The sequence below is a fragment of the Penicillium waksmanii genome, assembly GCF_028829765.1.
Source record: "Penicillium waksmanii strain IBT 27052 chromosome Unknown utg000005l:1.0-5232799.0:1.0-5237142.0, whole genome shotgun sequence".
Classification (NCBI taxonomy): Eukaryota; Fungi; Ascomycota; class Eurotiomycetes; order Eurotiales; family Aspergillaceae; genus Penicillium; species Penicillium waksmanii.
In genome coordinates, this window is record NW_026643252.1 from 4,435,844 (window position 1) to 4,448,276 (window position 12,433).

Sequence of the window (12,433 nt, forward strand, 5' to 3'; positions counted from 1 at the left end):
ATCTCTTATTTCTCCTCCCCACCCGGTTTACGCTACGGATTTCCGCATATTATTATTTCAAAATGGATCCCCAGACTCAGATGGATATCTCCAACCTCAGCGAGGCCGACAAGAAGGATCTGAGCCAGATCCTGCAGAACGAGTCGCAGAAGAATACCATCCAGCAGGGTGAGTTGGCCCTAGCTTAGCTTGTCGCAAGATTGAGTCGTCGCGTTACCTCGTCCCGTCGCTAATTATTTACTTTTCTATTTAGCCGTCCACCAGCTCGGCGACATCTGCTTTAAGAAGTGCATCACCGGCCGCCCTATTACCTCCGGCGCTCTGTCTCGGGACGAGGAGTCCTGTGCTGAGAACTGTGTTCAGCGATGGATGGATACTCAGAGTGCCGTCATCACCAAGTTGCAAAACATGCGATAGATTGTCGATTCCCTTTCGCTGGGCGTGATGTGATGTGATATATGCGGAATTGGATAATTGGATTGGATTCGATGATAGATCGATCGGATTTCCGCATGGTCTTGTCTTCGGTCCCGATGAGCAGTGGCTTTGGAAAGAAGTTACTTGGTCAACACTAGTTATCACTGGGACTTTGAGGGTATAAATCTCGAGTTCCTTGGTGTTGGTGAGACACCTTTTGGTCTGGACCGTTGCTTTTTGGAGTCTGGGGATGAGATGAGACTCTTCGACTTTATGGGTCGCTTGTATACTAGAGACAAATGAATGATTTCCCTTGTATAGAATGCTTTGCTTTTTACTTTATCTCCGTCTCTTCTGTATACGTAGGTGTATGTGTAAACTCGGAGAAACCGGGGCATCTTTGGGGTACTAATAAGCGTATGAGTGATGCTCGGAATGGCTCGACGCTCTCGTGGACATTGAGCCTTGTGGCTAGGGCATTGAGATCCGGTAAGACACCGATAACCTATGTCTATGTCTCTGAGAGATGGGCAGATATAACCACTGGCTACCTGCCAGACCCCCAAGGATTGTCGAACCCCAGCAATAATACGTACGGGAACAAGATAACAAGCTACGGGCACAGCTACGACGGATCTGATTCATTTAGAATCGTGTCAAGAAATGTTTCTTTTTTAATCATTCAGCCCTTGATGCCGCTGATACAGCCAAGGAACTGGCTGGTATTGAGAATCACCGCGGTGGAAAACAACTTTCGCCCAAACCCTAAGAAATCCATTTCCTTTCCTTTTTAGACGATGGCCAGCTTGGTGGCGGCGATGTCCAGAGCATCGACATCGGGGGTCAAGCGGGCGAAAGCCTTCTTGGAGCCGTCGGGGCTGGAGTGTGATTGTTAGCAATACGCTCTCTTGGTGGCGGGCGGAATTTCCGACCCCGTGTCAGGTGAGGGGCACATACCGGATCAGGGTGTTGACCTTGACGGTGTCAACGTCGTACAGCTTCTTAAGAGCAGCCTTGATCTGGCGCTTGTTGGACTTGATATCGACGATGAAGACCAGGGTGTTGTTCTCCTCGATCTTCTTCATGGCGCTCTCAGTGTTGAGAGGGTACAGAATGATCTTCTGAGCGTCGAGCTGGGGCTGACGGGGATGGAGACGCGGGGGTACTTGGGAGACCGCGAGAGCTGCAGGGTCTTGGGGCGGTGGAAGGTGGTCGAGGTGCGAACCTTGCGGGACTTGTGAAGCTATTGGTCGAGTCGTTAGTATTTTTTTTTCTTGCTGGCGAAAGATCCCGGATTCCCCGATTTTGCGGGCAAATCGGTAAATCGGGCCTCTTGGGGAGATAAATCATGGACAGGAACGTACGGAAGATCCCTTAACGACCGCCTTGGCGGCAGCGTTGGCTATAAGAATGCATGTTAGTATTCGTGTGGTGTAAATGGTGATTAATTTCTCCAAGGAAGAAATTGCGAATCATGCGATGTCAAAATGTGCCCTAGGATCCGGAAAAAAAAGAGTCGAGACGGTGCGAGTTTCGTTTCTAATGTTGATATCTTCGAGAGCGAGTTGGTGCCAGTGTGTTGTCGTTGCTTTGATCGTCTGTGTGTTCGTTCTTCAAAGTGTGGAATTTTGAGATCCAACAATTTCGATTTCGATTTCGACATCGATTTCCTCCTTCCACCCAGAGCACATTCTCGCACAATTCGCAATTGAAAGGGAACAGTGTATAGAGTATTCGATGCAAGCCAACGTACCTGTCTTGCTGGTAGGGGCCATGGCTGTCGTCGTCCGCTTGTCGTGATGATTGTCGCTGTGTCGATTGTCGAACAATTTGCGGGTGACTTCGCTAAGCGAAAACCCTAGCGCTGTGTGGGTCAGGTGATCTGTGGCCAAACCCGCCTTAGTCATCCGCCATAGCTGACTCAGCACTTTATTGCGGCTGTTTTTTTTTTGATGCCGCTAGATTGGCCTGGAAATTGTCAAGATTGGGATTTATTTGTCTCGCCGTTTAATTAGGCTTGATCATTTTACAGTGACTATTTTGCTACGGCAACGAGTTTCACCACCTCCAAGTCATGCTGATCCGCTTGGACCGCTGAACACAATTCTATCTACTTCCCGGAGTCTTGACTTTTGAGACATAATGGCTCCCAGCAAGCGATCCAAGAAATTAGGCTCTTTGTCGAGTACTCGACCTCCTACGATCAAATCACAACATGCGGCATTATCATCCAAGGCCACGCGAACTTTGATTCGATCTCACCACCAGCTCCTGAAAGCGCGAGCCCAAGCTGAACGTTCAGGCGATGAAGCCCGCATAAGCAGTATCGACGCTCAAATCCAGGCTAACGGAGGTCTGGAAAGCTACCAGACCGCCAGCAAAATCGGCCAATCTCTCGAGCGAGGCGGTGATTCCAGCAAACTTCTCCTAGATTGGATCAAGCCGCAACTCAACGAGTGGAACGCAAGTCTTCCCAAGCTCCGCGTTCTGGAAGTCGGGGCTCTGAGTACGAAGAATGTCATTTCTAGAACGCCTTCATTGGAAGTTTCGCGCATTGATTTGAATTCTCAAGAGCCTGGCATTCTTAAACAGGATTTTATGGAGCGGCCTTTACCACCTGCAGATACGGATGGGGATAAGGAGCGCTTTCATTTGATCAGTTTGTCATTGGTGCTAAACTACGTTCCGGACGCGACAGGACGTGGTGAAATGCTCAAGCGCTGCGTGAAGTTTCTAACTTCAAATTGTCCTATCTCGCTCCCTCCTACTCTCTTCCTTGTTCTGCCTGTCGCGTGCGTTGACAATTCTCGTTATGTGACTGAAAAGCGCCTGCTCGATATCCTGTCTAGTTTGGGGTTCGAGCTCGCGCAGAGCAAGCGGACTTCCAAGTTGATTTATCAGCTATGGAATCATACTGGTTCCAAGGTACCGACGAAGTCCTTCAAAAAGGAAATGCTCAACCCTGGCCACACTCGGAACAACTTCTCTATCATTCTGAAAAAGGGATGAGATGAGAGTGAGAGAAACGGTCTTATAATTCATCACTGAGAAGACGAAGAAGAAGCATAAAAACAAAGCAAAGGACCGGGCCGCTGGCCTAATTGCCAGCAATCAACTCGCGGGGCAAGAATGCCCAAACGGTCCCAACAGCCGCCAAGATGGTGGATGTGATCAACAGGAACCAATCGAAAATTCGCTCACGCCGACTGATCTCCTTACCGAAGATCTTCAAATAAAATGCAAGTGGGAATATGATGCAAATGGTAAAGCACAAGAACGATCCCAGGAACGCCATGATTCTGTCAAATGACGGGAAAATAATGGACAAAACGACGATGAGAGCGACGGTGAAAATTCGAACTGCAATCCGGAGAAATTTCTGTTCATTCTCTCCCGATTGTCCATGTCCCGGGACTTTCACGCCGCAGAGGACTTCAAAGGTTGCCACCAATGGCCGAGCACTAGTGTCGTACGTTAGCGGGGTGGTGTTTTCAAATTCAAATTCCGGATTGTCAAGGTCAACTCACTTTAATGGCACTTTGGTGAGCGGAATAATGGCGATGAATATTATTATACAGATGGATATGGCTTTCGGATACTCATCCAAGCCGAGGATGTTGGCGGTGACTTCGTCGTGGACGCTATCTCCAAACATCAGCCATCCGATGATGGCCATGGAGCAGTCAAGGGAGAACTGGTTTCTATTAGTCATGTGGTTCAAGTTTGAATATGTATGCATCTGTCTGTGTTATTCTTACTGTAAATAGATAAGTGGCCCGCAAGCTCTTTCCATACTTTCGGGGATGGCGCATGTCACGGTAGATATTGGGAAAGACACCATGTCCACCCCAGGGAGCTAGAGAATGATTAGTCACTTGAAAGCAGACCGGAAGACGACCTTTTGCAACATACACATAATTAGACCAAAGCTCAGAGGCAAAGTGGCCCAGTTCTCAGGGAAGAGAGTTGTTTTGGCTGGCTGGCGCAGGGAACCCGGAGAATCGGGTTTGATCAAACCATCAACGCAGATGAGGAGTACGACTAGGTAACCCTGGTTAGTTTTGAAAAGCCTAGCTTGAAAGGATAACAATGCCCACTCACTTGATGTGCAAGAAATGATGCCCAAAATGCTGGTCACGCTGAGAAACCGCAGCGGCAGAAAGTTAAGCGGGATCAGAACAAACCCGCAAACAATCTTCCATTGCAGAATACTGAGACCCGGAATCAAGGCATACAGACTGTCCGCAAAGAGCACAGCTAAAGCAACACAGGCGCCTAGCAATTCCAAACAGAAAAGAAAGCTAGTGAGCAAACGAGCCTGTTGACCAAAACTGATATACGCCAGATCCGCATATGTGACAAGAGTGCGATCGACATCGAGACACTTGGCCAGAATCTTAGCCGTATAAGAGGTAGTCAGGGCAGAGTACACCAGAAAGCTTAGTCCCAGTAGCCAGCCAGCTTGCTTCATCGCCAAGGGAAGACTCAGCAGCCCGATACCAATCAGCACATTGACCGAGTTGAAAACCGTCTGAGGCAGAGTCGATTGCCCGACCACGATATCCTCCTGCGTCCCGTCATCGTGCTGAACATGCTTCAGAAGTAAAGGCTCCCGGTCCGGATCTCCCAGCCCATCACCGATCTGCTGCTCCTGGTGGAATTTAATTGCATTTCGTCGCGCGGACTCGCTCACCCGTGAAGAGATCGTGCCGTAAGAGGCGGCGAAGCTTCGATCCAGAGAAGAAGCCAGGAGTCCCGCGCTGGAAACCCCTCTGTTCTGTCTGTCGGGCTCATCGTCGTGATCATTAGCGTCGTCAGAGTCTTCGGAGAGAAGAGGGCGCTCTATATCGGAATTCCGACCAATGGATGGGAAAGAGCTCCGGGGTGCATAGCCATAGTCATAATCCTGACCCGTCGCAATGGCAATATCATCGTCTGATTCTGCGTCGACGAAGGACGAGCGTCGCGGTAGTACCTCTGGGAAACAGGCGGCTCGTTGCCAAGAGCGGGCGAAATTGTCGATGCTGTTCGGGCCGCCGACCTGGCGAATCCGCGAGAAGGAGGATGATCTGGATTTATCGTTAGGAATCAAGACTTTCAATTTCATTTGGTCCAGCGGTGGCTCACCTTCGTCGGCCCCACGTCTCAGCCTCAGTTACCGTGTCTCGATTGAGGTTACCGTAGTCGTACGAGTTGGGGATCCTCAGTGGGCCGAAGGTAGCCTCGTCGTCGTTCCTGGCAGCCATTTGGATTTTGCTAGACCAGAAGACGGGCGGGTTCCGACGGAGGGGGGAGGTAGGCGCCCTTTTATAGGAGAAGAGCGAGAAGAACGAGAAGAGGAGAGGAGAGATAAGAAATGGAGACTAGGGTAAGTGGCACGGGGACAGGAAGCTTCCCTAAGGTTAGAGTGCCCTGCTAACCAACCTTAGGAAGTGTGGGGTGATAAGTTTGATAGCGTAGCTGATAAGCGGCCAGACACGGTCATTACTCATAGGTACACTGTGGAGGTGATTAACATGGTGGAAATAGGTTATTCTCTAGTAGTATACTAGTAGTATGAATATGAGTATGTATACACATTTGGGGCATATCATTCACTGTATCCAAATCCACTTTCAGGTACCATAGGGTACCACTTTTCCATATTCTCGGCCCTATAAGACGACATCGGAGATGCGCCGCCCGAGAGAAAAAAGGAAAAAAATATATATAGTAAAATCAGAAAAATCAGACAAAATCACGCCCAAAACCAAGCTGAAACCGGGCTGCACTGCACGTCAATCCAACCCGCAGTTTATAGCCACCGACGAATTTGCACGAGGTGGCGGGTATAAGTATTGGTACTTCTTTAACAGTGGGGTTTAACACTATATGAGAAGTACCGGTACTACCCACTTCACCCATTCCACTGCTTACCTCAGCCCACTCACCCCTCGAACCCCACGGTGCCTGAGGATTTTTGCCGTCGGACTCTACGTCAAAGGTGTAAAGTACAGGTGTGTCTATTCCCCCCCCCCTATCTCTCATCCTTTACTCTCTGATACTCTCTGAGTATTCCTATTCTCCCCCTTATACTCCTCGATCAACTCACTAACACCTTTTTTCGTCTCCGCCCAGGTGTTAGCCAAAACCTCAATCTTTGTCCGTTGTGGGTTTCTCGTTTTGTCGGGCGTTTACAGGAAAAGCCATTGATACTCTTTCGATCGATTGCGGATCACCTGCGCTTCGCCCAAGATGAGCTCCCAGCAGCAACAGCAGCAGGGAGAGGCCGAGAAGAACATTGAGATCTGGAAGGTCAAGAAGCTGATCAAGCGTCTTGAATCCGCTCGTGGCAATGGAACTTCTATGATTTCTCTCATTATCCGTGTGTCCACCTCGCATACCCCTCGCACACCCCTCGCTATTTTTTTAGGTTGAAATATATCTTCACACTCGACACTGGCTAACTCAAATACAGCCCCCAAGTCTCAGGTCTCTCAAGCGGCACGAATGTTGGCTGAAGAATATGTATGTTGCCCCGCCATTCAGTCTTTCCTTTCATCTCCTCCCCCTCCACATTTCTCGGTGCTAATATATATGTGACACCACAGGGTACTGCCTCCAACATCAAGTCTCGTGTCAACCGTCTTTCCGTTCTGTCGGCCATTACCTCCACCCAGCAACGTCTCAAGTTGTACAACAAGGTTCCTCCAAATGGACTGGTCGTGTACTGTGGTGAAATTATCACCTCCGAGGGAAAGGAGCGTAAGATTAACATCGATTTCGAGCCCTTCAAGCCCATCAACACCTCACTCTACCTTTGTGACAACAAGTTCCACACCGAGGCCCTGAGCGAGTTGCTCGAGTCCGACCAGAAGTTCGGTTTCATCATCATGGACGGTAACGGTGCGCTATTCGGTACTCTGAGTGGAAACACCCGTGAGATTCTCCAGCGCCTGCAAGTCGATCTGCCCAAGAAGCACGTAAGTACAATCGGCATGATCATGCGTCTTTTTCCACCCCACTCTACCTCATGCTCACTGTTTTTTGTCTCCAGGGCCGTGGTGGTCAATCCGCGCTGCGTTTCGCCCGTCTCCGTGAGGAAAAGCGTCACAACTACGTCCGCAAGATCGCCGAATTGGCTGTTCAGAACTACATCACCAACGACAAGGTCAACGTCGCCGGTATCGTCCTGGCCGGTTCCGCCGATTTCAAGAACGACCTCAACCAGTCCGATCTGTTCGACGGACGTCTGGCAGCCAAGGTCATCAAGGTCGTCGATGTGTCATACGGTGGTGAGAACGGCTTCAACCAGGCCATCGAGCTGGCCGCCGAGACCCTCAGCAACGTCAAGTTCATCCAGGAGAAGAAGCTTATTGGCGCCTACTTCGAGCAAATCAGTCAGGATACTGGCAAGGTCTGCTACGGTGTTGAGGATACCCTCAAGGCTATGGAGCTGGGTGCGGCTGAGATTCTCATCGTTTACGAGAACCTGGACGTTACCCGCTGGGTGCTGAAGGATGCCGCTGGCACGGAGACCGTTATCCACACCACCAAGCAGCAGGAGGAGAACCGCGAGCTCTTCCAGGACAAGGAGACTGGTCTGGAGATGGAGGTCGTGGACTCGAGCTCTTTCCTCGAGTGGCTGGCCGAGAACTACAAGGAATTCGGTGCCAACCTGGAGTTCGTTTCGGACCGATCCAGTGAAGGTAACCAGTTCGTGAAGGGCTTCGGTGGTATTGGTGCCATGCTCCGATACAAGGTCAACTTTGAACAGCTTGCTGATTATAGCGATGACGACGAGTTCTACGACGGTATGTTCTGAACCAATTTAATCTCTGAACCAACACCCAGGGCATCCGTTTACTGACCATCCCCACAGATTGACGGTTTAGCAACCTCGCAGAGAGCGAGGATGAACGGCCAGAAGCTCCCGCGGCAAGCCTTCTGACGGCTCGCCGCGTCGGACATAAAGGCGGCTCCGAGAATGGAACCCAGGAATCCGTAAAGGAATCCATCAACAGGCTCGTTCCAAACTCTGGCATGCTGCTCAGAGGTGTGTTTCTTCTCCCCTCCCTTTCTTCCTTGCCGTCTTACCTTCTACCTCGAGCTATTCCTAACTGTTTCAAACACAGGGTCATCCAAGCTCTAAGATGTACGCACACTGAGTCTACCTCAGTGTCGAATGAACATGGAGGTGTAGTTTGCGAATTAAAAAGGTTGGATGCGATTCTCTGCAACATTTATGTCCACCCCTTCCACGACCTTTCCACCCCTGCCTTATTGAGCGAATCACCACAAAACTCCTTGTGTTTTGTGTTTTGTGTATTGCCCATACGAAAAATAGAGAAAAAAGGGCACGGGGTGGTGGAAGTGGGAACTGGCTGTTTCTTTTTCCCTTTGCTCTCGGTCTCGGTCTCGATTTAGGGCCCCCATTTCCTTTTTTTCTTTTCTTCTGCACAAAAAGTGTGATGAAAAGAAATAAGAAATCTTTCTCCCAGATTGGACCATTGGCTTTTTTATGATTTTTCTTTTACTTTATTGTTGTTATGCGGATCGGATCAGATTTCCCATGCTTTATTTTGTGACCTTGTTTCTTGTTCTATATGGATTCTTTCTGGGACTATTTGGACAGGGCCTTTATTTGCTCTATCTATCTTCTTTCTTGGATCCTATAGCACGGGACAGGAATTAAATTCAGCCTTTTTTCCATCAATGTTTTTACCAAATATTCTCTTTGTAGAGTGGGTCTTGGACAACTGTAGCAACTTGAACCTGGTCCGATGGTTGGAACCTGAGCTCAAGGATGAATTTAGGTATCAAATATATGAATGCGAGACGAGTATAGACCACACCAATCTAAATAATGCTCACGCCCAACTGATCTTTCCAAGTCCCCAGATCTCTACATGACTCAGTAACACCTCTGAGATCATTCAAAGCCTTCAATACAGCATCATTGTTCTCAGCACACGGTGTCCGACTGCACTCGACGAAGAAAATATACTGCCAGGCCCGTTTCAAACTAGGTCTTGTGTTGATACTAGTCAAATTCAAGCCATGGGCTTTGAAAATGAGCAGTGCATTTGCCAGAGCTCCTGGTGAAGAGTGGTCGATCGAGAAGGAGACGAGAGTCTTGTGTGTAGCTTCGTGATGGGGCTGCGCATCTCCTCCATTGGGAACATTGGGCTGTTCAAATTGAAGCCCCGCCGTCCGGTCTGCGAGGATATTCCTCAGAATGAGGAAGCGGGTAGTATTATCCGCGCGGTCCTCGATATTTTCTTCTAAAGCATCGACGCCGTGATACTCAGCCGCGAATCGACTCGCGATAGCACCGCCGCGCTCGTCGGCCTCGGTCTCCTTGGACACGATCTCCGCTCCTTTAGATGTAGATGATACATCCTGTCGCTCGACTCCCTTGAAATATTTGGCTAGGAATTTGTCACATTGGCCCCAGGCTTGCGGGTGTGTGTATAGCTTTGTGATTTTCCCGTCGTAGCTCGGGAGTCCCCCCCGGATATGAGCCCTTGTGGACTAGTAGGCAGTGGTGTACGGTTAAGTAGTATTCGCCGCATACTTTGACATCTTTATACAAGTCTGATCGGTCGGCGAGGAGGTCTAGGGTTTGTACGACGGAGCCATTGGTGGAGTTTTCGCAGGGGATCACGGCGTAATCGGCTTCTTGTTGTTGTACTGCGGCGAAGGCATCGGCGAAGCAAACGTGGGGGAATAACTCGGCTGATGTTTTAGCAAAGGATTCGGCGGCAGCCTAGTCAGTATCAGTGTTAGTGTTCACATAAGCATAAGGCCAGCCGTATGAAGATTATCAATAGATTGGCAATAGACCGGGGGGTCGGCGTTAATGCATGTACTGCGATGCGGGGGTGGGAAGGAGGAAAAGGGCAAAAGGACCAGAAAACCCAAGGATGATTGCATACCTGGTGCGAGAAGGAGGCCAGCGGGCCTAGAAAGGCCACCTTTAACTTTTCCGACATATTTGCAGAAGAAAGGAATCTGGAGAAGAATCGAGGAGGAATCTTGCACATAAACATGAACATGAATGCTTGCGATGTCCACCGAGCGGTGTGGGTAACCTTTCATCCTTTTACTCATCTCATCTTCAATTCGCCCGCATTGAAACCTGAGGAACAAGGCCAATCAGAACTTCGGAGAAAGCTTAAAGCTAGGGCCATGCGCGTCATTTCTTCGCCTGTCGGAGTCTCCGGAGTCAATTGACCCCCAATTTTCTGTTTTAATTCCGATGGGGTTGACTTTCTGGCGACCCTTGCTCGGGCGAGGACCAGCATCAGCGTTAGCTTCGGCATATACACGTCGAGCTGTCTACTCGACTACTCCACTCGCCGTCAGACTGCACGATGAGCTCACGACGCGAAAGCTCCCACTAACCTACGACTACCTACACCCTCAACCCTCCCATCTTCTCAACCTCACCCTCGCCGACCTACTAGCGCGATCGCGATCAGATCCAAGCGAAACACAGACTCAAGCACAGACAGTCCCAGTCCCAGTCCTCCCTTCAATCCAACGCCCCTCGCCGCTCCCGATCGCCCACCACTTGATCTATTTCCCGCCCCAGGTATCCCTGTCGCAATTACTTCCCGACGGCACTGATATCCTCCATACCCCTGGCGATCCATTTAACCGACGGCTCTGGGCAGGTGGTAATATCCGATTTCCGCGGCCAGACCCCCTTCTCGACGGGAGTCGGGCTGTTTGTATCGAATCGATCCGCAATGTGACCGTCAAGGGACGCGAGGGGGAGGAGAAGGTGATTGTCACTATTGAACGACGGGTGGGCACAGTACCCGAGGACGAGGGGGAGGCGGAGAGTTGGCGGCGCATTTGGACGGAAGATGAGACTTTGCCTGGGGAGTCGAATCTTATTGAGAATCGAGATTTGATCTTTATGCGGGTCAAGAGTGCGGATGAGATTCAGGCGGACCGGGAGTCATTTGGGAGGCCTGGTCGGATTGTCAAATGTGAGTACTAACTAGTACATACATAAACCACACCACTCCGCTCCTTTCCTCGGGAAATGGCAGATCTAGATCTGAGGCCAGGGGAAATGAAATGAAATGACACTAACGCAACCACAGCGCCATCTAATGCAACATTCCGCCATTCAATTCTCCCAACAAAGGCCCTCCTATTCCGATTCTCGGCACTAACATTCAACGCGCACTCGATCCATCTCGACAAGGACTATACGCAGAACCAAGAAGGGTATCGGAACTGTCTAGTGCATGGCCCGTTGACTCTGACCCTGCTGCTTAGCGTGCTGCAGCGCCAACTTAAACAAGTCAACCTCCAAGTCAGCGATTTCGAATACAAAAATCTGGCGCCTCTTTTTGTTGAGGAAGAGTTGACTGTCTGTGGTAAGCCTAAGAATGAGAATGGGGCTTGGGATGTTTGGATTGAGGGTCCTGATGGTGGGTTGGCTGTGAGGGGGACGGCGAGAACTTGTGAGATAGCATGAGCTCGGGCTGTTGCTTGCTTGTGCTGAATGAATGAATGATTACTAGTATTTTGAGTAGCGAGTTGTACATATGCATTTATTGACAAATATGATCCAGACTATCGTCAGGTTCTCTTCAACTTGAAGTTCTCGGGTCGGGCTTGTACTCTGTTATACTACACTACTAGGTAACTAATATATATACTGCTAACTAGTACTATGCTCTTTGTCTAGATCGATGGATAAATACTGCACGCCTTAGACAGTTAGACTAGATAGACTAGTATACTAGTAGTTCAAGCTCTACTAGTATATTGAACTCTTCTTTCCCTACTCTATAACACTAGGCAGAATGGTACTTACTGCCAGTCTACTCAGTCAAGCTATTCTAAGAGCCGCGGTCTTGGCGGGGGCCGGAACCGGAAAAACCCAACCCGAAGGCGCACGGTACTTATTTTCCGCTCGCTTCTTTCAAGCTCTTCCTTCCTTTCTTTTTCACTCCCATTCTTACTGTGCTTCACTGCTTCGGTTGTAATGACATGATCTGAACTCCTTCTAACC

The 12,433-nt window shown here is 49.6% G+C and overlaps 7 protein-coding genes across 7 annotated transcripts; 4 read left to right on the top strand and 3 right to left on the bottom strand.

Annotated features, from left to right (window-relative positions):
- Nucleotides 1-62: 62 nt before the first annotated feature.
- On the top strand, nucleotides 63-417 carry N7481_006542 (Tim10/DDP family zinc finger protein; the record flags this gene model as incomplete). The annotated part of the gene is made up of 2 exons (XM_057265761.1): nucleotides 63-168; nucleotides 254-417. The coding sequence occupies 2 exons, from the start codon at nucleotides 63-65 to the stop codon at nucleotides 415-417; spliced, it is 270 nt and encodes an 89-aa protein (XP_057123481.1).
- Nucleotides 418-1,207: 790 nt separating this feature from the next.
- Nucleotides 1,208-2,192, bottom strand: N7481_006543 (60S ribosomal protein uL23; the record flags this gene model as incomplete). The annotated part of the gene is made up of 5 exons (XM_057265762.1): nucleotides 1,208-1,295; nucleotides 1,375-1,556; nucleotides 1,643-1,660; nucleotides 1,782-1,819; nucleotides 2,171-2,192. 5 exons carry the CDS (start codon nucleotides 2,190-2,192, stop codon nucleotides 1,208-1,210), a joined length of 348 nt encoding a protein of 115 aa, XP_057123482.1.
- Nucleotides 2,193-2,559: 367 nt separating this feature from the next.
- N7481_006544 (25S rRNA (adenine2142-N1)-methyltransferase) lies at nucleotides 2,560-3,426 on the top strand (the record flags this gene model as incomplete). Its single annotated transcript, XM_057265763.1, has 1 exon — nucleotides 2,560-3,426. The coding sequence occupies one exon, from the start codon at nucleotides 2,560-2,562 to the stop codon at nucleotides 3,424-3,426; it is 867 nt and encodes a 288-aa protein (XP_057123483.1).
- An 88-nt stretch (nucleotides 3,427-3,514) lies between these two features.
- Nucleotides 3,515-5,663, bottom strand: N7481_006545 (putative transporter; the record flags this gene model as incomplete). The annotated part of the gene is made up of 6 exons (XM_057265764.1): nucleotides 3,515-3,878; nucleotides 3,945-4,111; nucleotides 4,176-4,273; nucleotides 4,330-4,458; nucleotides 4,519-5,486; nucleotides 5,545-5,663. The coding sequence occupies 6 exons, from the start codon at nucleotides 5,661-5,663 to the stop codon at nucleotides 3,515-3,517; spliced, it is 1,845 nt and encodes a 614-aa protein (XP_057123484.1).
- A 988-nt stretch (nucleotides 5,664-6,651) lies between these two features.
- Nucleotides 6,652-8,283, top strand: N7481_006546 (translation termination factor eRF1; the record flags this gene model as incomplete). The annotated part of the gene is made up of 5 exons (XM_057265765.1): nucleotides 6,652-6,781; nucleotides 6,875-6,924; nucleotides 7,008-7,379; nucleotides 7,454-8,210; nucleotides 8,279-8,283. 5 exons carry the CDS (start codon nucleotides 6,652-6,654, stop codon nucleotides 8,281-8,283), a joined length of 1,314 nt encoding a protein of 437 aa, XP_057123485.1.
- A 972-nt stretch (nucleotides 8,284-9,255) lies between these two features.
- N7481_006547 (prephenate dehydratase PHA2) lies at nucleotides 9,256-10,391 on the bottom strand (the record flags this gene model as incomplete). The annotated part of the gene is made up of 3 exons (XM_057265766.1): nucleotides 9,256-9,930; nucleotides 9,974-10,165; nucleotides 10,335-10,391. The coding sequence occupies 3 exons, from the start codon at nucleotides 10,389-10,391 to the stop codon at nucleotides 9,256-9,258; spliced, it is 924 nt and encodes a 307-aa protein (XP_057123486.1).
- Nucleotides 10,392-10,657: 266 nt separating this feature from the next.
- Nucleotides 10,658-11,893, top strand: N7481_006548 (uncharacterized protein; the record flags this gene model as incomplete). The annotated part of the gene is made up of 2 exons (XM_057265767.1): nucleotides 10,658-11,396; nucleotides 11,514-11,893. 2 exons carry the CDS (start codon nucleotides 10,658-10,660, stop codon nucleotides 11,891-11,893), a joined length of 1,119 nt encoding a protein of 372 aa, XP_057123487.1.
- Between the last annotated feature and the right edge of the window lie 540 nt (nucleotides 11,894-12,433).